The 6359-nt window shown below is 39.6% G+C and overlaps 1 protein-coding gene across 1 annotated transcript; it reads right to left on the reverse strand.

The window, feature by feature from the left end:
* Positions 1–2293: 2293 nt before the first annotated feature.
* Positions 2294–4212, reverse strand: foxb2 (forkhead box B2). Its single transcript, XM_015378751.1, has one exon. It carries the CDS (start codon positions 3721–3723, stop codon positions 2761–2763), a length of 963 nt encoding a protein of 320 aa, XP_015234237.1. The 5' UTR covers positions 3724–4212; the 3' UTR covers positions 2294–2760.
* Positions 4213–6359: the final 2147 nt, after the last annotated feature.

The raw sequence follows: 6359 nt of genomic DNA on the forward strand, positions 1-6359 counted from the left end.
ATATATATATATATATATATATATATATTGCTTTAATTATATAGGAAATCTTATTGAGAAACAAGTTCGAGGAAACGGGATAACCTAAGATGGATCGATTATAATAAAAGAAGAAATACTCATTAGGTTGGACAGAAAATGCAACTAAATTGAATGAGATGATTAAAAATATTACCACTATATGGTTATTTTATTACCTCGACTTATAAAAATAACCATAATAATAATTATAGTTGTGAAAATTATAATAATATAAACTATACTTTTATTCAAGAATTGTTTAAATAAAACTTTTTTACACAGTTGAACAAAAAAAAGCATACACTTGTACTGTTATTTCTTATTATAAAGAAAAAAAATTAAAGCAAAGAAGAAGAAATGTGCATACTGTTAGATCCTTATCAAAAAAACTGCTTTCTTTTCTTTTCTTTTCTTTTGTTTACTATTTAATAAAACAACTAACATAAAACAGTGGTGCTTTTTCTCTTAAATCTACACTATGACTTCAAAATAGTTCATATCAATGGGAAACATGAGCCCCATGCCTCCCATAATGACTGCCTTAGCCTCAGAGAATAGAGAAGTACACATGTCAAACAAATGTTCTTTTAACAAATTAAATGTCTTATTTAGGGAAGAAAATAGGAATCAATATTTTTTTCTATCTAAAAACATACAGTTATGTATGTGAAAGAGTGCAACAAAAAAACAGCACCGAGGCTGCTCAACAATATGATTTTAAGTCAGTAAATTCAGGAGACCTATATTTATGCATGCAATAAACAGCTCCTGTTACCCTGCGTGTCAACACATGTGCCCATCAGGAGACCTTGTGTGATATTATGATTCCAGAAGCATACGACATTGCTGTTGTGAAGACTGAAGATCATGGAGGGTAGTAATGGCTGCATTATTACTCCTCTTATTGTGTCTTAATTAGTGGCATTTAATTATGTGCTAATGCAGTGAGGGCTATTAAAGACACTGAGACCTGCTGATCAGGGAATTAAAGAAACTCAAACACACACATACACTCATGCAGACACATCTTCACACCCACACATTTTCAAATATCACTTCCCTTTAACTAGAAATTACCAGCGTCCTACAGAGAACATGTGTGTGTGTGTTTGTATGTATATTAGACTCAACCTGAGGAAGAGATGGAAGGTAAAAAATAAATCCAGCGTAAGCATCAGTGGAATAAAGAGATTTTTTTTCTAAACGTAATTTGATTGACAAATATGTCCTTATTCTTCACTCCTACGCATCTCCTCCACTGGTGAATCTCAATTATTTGTTCAGAGGCTGGTGTGACAATAGTGTCGGCGGTGGGTGCCTTTGGGATGCTAAACAGGAGGACAGGAGGTTAAATATAAGTCACTTTCAGTGGGATGAACCTGAGGCTTTGTGTTACTGGAGTGGAGAGGCTTCAAAGCTTCATTAAAACAGAGCAAACAAAAGAGCAAACTTGATCCTACCCCCCCACCACCACCATTTCTGCTTTTGAAGATGGTAGAGCTGTGATGCAGTGTGTCGCTGCCTCCTCAGTTCAGTCAGATCAGGATCTTATACTGTAGCTCTCACAGCCCAAAATGCCCAGACTGGGGTCACACCTATGAGAACACTGAGGCTGGCGGTATCATTTCACTCAGGTTAAGTTTTATTTTATTTTAAACAGAAGTTTAACTGACAGAGTAGGACTTCTTTCTATTTGTTTTCTTTTTTTAAAGATAGTTTCAGAATCTGAAATTTGCTTTAAAAAATGTATCACATATGATGTTTTTTTTTTTCAATTTCAATAAATGCATGATTATTTTTTAAGTTAAACTTTCACTTGTATGTTTCTTCATTTTCCTTTATCTCCTTTATTTTCCTTCATTGATTTGTTATTATTAAGAAAGGAAAACCTGCAATAAAACTGTTCTTACAAAATACAGGTGCTAAATTACAGATAAATTTGACATTAAAGAGAACACTTTGTTTTTGATTTAACTTTATTTAACTAATATTTAAGCAAACAAAACCCCTTCAAAAAATATATTTTAAACATTTACCACATTCTTGACTACATTGTCAATCTAGTTTAGTCAGAGCTATTATATGAAAATACAAACACCTTTCCTTAGAACCCATTTAATGTCACACATATTCCTTTATCTTAAAAAAATATATTTTTTAGAGGAATCTAACTTATTTTAATTGTGTGTGAAATCCTTCAGTGCAAAAATGTAAAACAAAAGTCTGTGGGTGAAAAAAATCCAAAAGTCGGGATATGGGTCCAAATTCTTTATAAATATCTTCAGGTAAATAGCATTATAATACAGACATAACATATTGAATAAACTACTAAGTAACAGACAAAAAAAGTGCAAAGGCCTGATTATTTTTTAAGCACAAAGGCCCACGTTTACTTTAACCAACAGATTTGCAGTTATTTACATTAAAACAAGTAGAAGGACAGCAAAAAATAGACACATTTGTTATTTTGCATTTAGGAAAGTCTTTTAAATGATCGCTTTCTTTGGGTTCTGCTTGTCTGATTATATTCGCCACATTAGTGGTAGAAATGCCCTTGCAAAGTGTGCAAATTAATTGAGATTTTTTTTTTTTATAAACATACGTCTGAATGAAAAAAATGACTTACAGGGTACACTTTTTATATCTTACAACAGCTGATACTGAGATGGTTTCTCTGATAGGCCTGTTTTGATTTGTTTAGCAGAAAAAGAGCTGAAATGAAGCCGCGGTTTTACCCGGTTAGGACAGCAGGAGAGCCGGGTGCAGCGGGGCTCCTTTCCCTTCCAGCAGATCGCCCTTATCCATCACCGACCCGGGAGAGCAGAGCTGGGTCGGACCGGTCTGCAGCCCCGTGAGACCCGGCATGGGACCCAGAGATGGGGTTGGCTTTATGGGGACCGGGACCGCGGGCAGGCTCGGTCCGCCGGCGCTGTGGTACAGGCCCTTTGTGGACACACTGAAGGGCGCATACTCTGAGGATGGAGCGGGCATGGGCACGCCGCTTATGGACTCTGACAGCACGCCGACGTGCGGCCACATGGAGTTAACCACGCTGCTAAGCTGAGGGGGCACCGGGTAACCCAGGTGGTGCATAACAGAGGTGAGAGGAAGTCCTCCGGCCACCACCCCCTTATAGTCTCTGCCTATGATGTTCTCGATAGCAAACGGGTGTTTGAACCCGCCGGGCTGCGCGCAGGTAATCCCACCGTAGCTCTGGAAATGAGGGAGCCGGGCCACACCTGCTGGGGCGGCCGGGTGTTCGGGGTGAGTCGGTGGCGCGCCCAGCTTGCTGCCCGGGTGGTGGTGATGGTGATGGTGGAAGTAGTGCATCATAGGGGAACTCTTGCAGGTCATGTGTTCAGCGCGCAGCACTTTGAAGCGCTTCCTCCTCCTCAGGAAACTGCCGTTTTCAAACATGTCACCGCAGTCCGGGTGGAGAGCCCAGAAACTGCCCTTCCCGGGTTGATCGGGCCGCCGGGGGATCTTGATGAAGCAATCGTTGAAAGAGAGGTTGTGTCGGAGGGAGTTCTGCCACCTCTGGGTGTTCTCTCGGTAGTATGGAAAGCGATCCATGATGAACTTGTAGATGTCACTCAGAGGCAGCATCTTCTCGGGGGAGTTTTGGATGGCCATCGCTGTCAGGGAAATGTAGGAGTAAGGAGGCTTCTGGTCGCTGTAGGAGTTTTTCCCAGGACGGGGCATAACTATTACTGATCTTCAAAAAATAATTAGCTTCAAGTAAATAACTTTTTTTAGTTATATTCTTCGGGTTTGCTTCATTGAAAGTCCGTCTCCATCCAACTGATTGGTTCCAAAACTCTAAGTCATCAACTTAGATTATTTCTTTATTTCAACCAGAAGGCCTGCAGCAGACAAGTAAAAAATCCCCAGGGGTGCAGGCATCCACACATAACTCTCTATGCCTGCCTATTCACTAAATTGACGCTCTTTAGAGTTGTGCGCAAAACTCTGTCTTCGTGCGTAAAAGTTGAGAGGTCCTGTGCGTCCCCCCTCGTTTGGCCCGGGCGGTGTGTGTGTGGCTCCGGTCCTCTTTCCTCCTTTCCTCCTCATGTGCGAAGCTCCCACTCTCAGCGCTATGTTTTTGTAAGCCCCCCGCAGGTCGTATGCTCTATTATCTGTGATCCAGACACTTAAGGGACACGAGCAGAGGGTTATGCGCGAGTCTCTGTGTGTGTGTGTGTGAGTGTTTATGAAAGCAGGGTGGTAGGAGACAGTGAATATAAGAGGAAAAGTCATGAGAGGAGGGGCGATCTGTAGGCGCGCTTGCTTCTAATCTGCTGTTTGCCAATCAGAACCCAGTGTAAAACACCCAGACAGATGTATTGTGAAATATATATATTATAACTGTGTTTAAAGTGTTGACTCTTAGAAAATATTCCACCTATTCTTTTCTGCTTGGCGTTGACCTTTGACCTCTGTTTTCTCAAAAAATAAGATTTTTTTTTTATTAGAAAATCATTTGTTCAAAAGATGATTTCAACAAACTTAATTTGGAAACATTTAGAGTGATACTTTATAAATTAGACAACAACATGGTGGTGAAGATTTGGAGTCATCCAGGTCATAGTTGTTCCAAAAAAGTTAAAAAACAAACCACTGGACCTTGTTTTCAAAGTTTGAAGACATTTCACCTCCCATCCAGGAAGCTTTTTCAATTCAAAATGGATTAGTGTTGAGTTCCAGGCTTTTTACACAACAACAACAAAATGTACAGTATGAATGCATTATAAAACAGTCCACAGCAAAACACTAGAAAAGCACTCTGAGAGCTCAGACCGCCACTAACCAGCACACTCTGTGACTTAGACCTAGAGCTACAACTCGCTTATGATCTGGATCATTACTAAATTGAAATGAATTGTTCCTTGGCATGAGGCACACCTCTATTCAGTTCATCTTCTATTTAGCTTATTTATATAGCGGTAATTCACAACAGATGTCATCTCAAGGCACTTTACAGAGACAAATCAACCAGATCATACAGTCATACTGGTTTAAAGTTTCCTATCTAAGGAAAACCAGTTGATTGCATCGACTCATTGATTCAAAGGTAATCCCTCATACTAAGGATACTTGTTTGCAACAGTGGAAAGGGAAACTCCCTTTTAAAAGGAAGAAACCTCCAGCAGAACCAGGCTCAGTGTGAGCGGCCATCTGCAGAGACTGACTGGGGTTCAAGGAGACAGAAGCAGACATACAGAAAGAAGCAAAGATACAAAAAGGCAACCGTCCAGGAAACACAGCCAGGCGGACGAGCTCCGAGCCAGCTCCCATGTCAGAGTATGAAAGAGAGCACATAAAGTTAGTCATTATAAGAGAAACAGGACTGCACTGAAAAACATGCCAAGCTCCAACTATCTACATCTATAAACAAAGGTGTTGATGTCAGCAACACAGCTGATATTTCTCGCCAGGATGGAGTCAGAATCAAACAGGAACAGACCAGATGAAGCTACTATGATGAAAAAAGCAGAGAGAGTATAACGTTAGAGTTTGAACAGTTTGAACTAGCAAACCTTTTGGTAAAAAAAAAAAAATCCATAAAATCTTTTCAGAAGTTTTCAATTGATCTTGCTAACAAACCATCAAGGTTCAATTTTCTTGTGTTTTAGTCTTTAGTAAAATACAACATTTTGAGTCAGATGCAGAGGCTATATTGTCACTGCTGCCACCCTCTGGTTTAGTGAGGAAATGCTTGTTCCACCAAATACCCCTATCTCACAATGTTAGAGAATCTTTTTTTTAATTCTTGTATCCAGATTATGATCTGAAAAATTGAAAGGTTTGTCTTTGGCACGAGAGACACCTCTGATAAGAATTTAATAAAACTCCATCCAGAGCATTTCAAGTTATCCCGTACACAGACAGACATTTGTGCGTAAAGCTTGCCCTTCTGAGACTTTGAAGGCAAATCTGTGTTTTGCATGGTGTCACACACCTAAAAGAATAAAGCCTATAAAAATTATTTCTTTTCTGAGAATGTGTTTATTTAAGAGCAACTATGCACATTAACAAACATCTACAAAAAGTACACTATATTATATTATTTTCCATGTAATCCCAGATTGTTCATGCTTTTTTGCCTTCTCTAAAAAGTGCTTTAAATCAGTCCTACCTGTCTTTATCCATGCTGGGTTAGATCCTGATGTTTGAAAAAGGAAGCAGGCAGTCAATGCAGCAGAATAAAGCATTAGCCTCGCTGCATGCAGTTAGCCAAGCCTTGTAGCTAAACCACGTCCTGGAAAAAAAAAACAGTGTACATCTGTCTTTTGCACTGCTGATTAATTTTGATGTTCGGCTGATCCGGTCCAAATGGT

Source organism: Cyprinodon variegatus, unplaced genomic scaffold (genome assembly GCF_000732505.1).
Source record: "Cyprinodon variegatus isolate N-32 unplaced genomic scaffold, C_variegatus-1.0 Scaffold178, whole genome shotgun sequence".
Classification (NCBI taxonomy): Eukaryota; Metazoa; Chordata; class Actinopteri; order Cyprinodontiformes; family Cyprinodontidae; genus Cyprinodon; species Cyprinodon variegatus.

What these genes read in the sequence shown, in the direction of transcription:
- foxb2 (XM_015378751.1), bottom strand. Translation starts at nt 3,723, where the DNA reads ATGCCCCGTCCTGGGAAAAACTCCTACAGCGACCAGAAGCCTCCTTAC.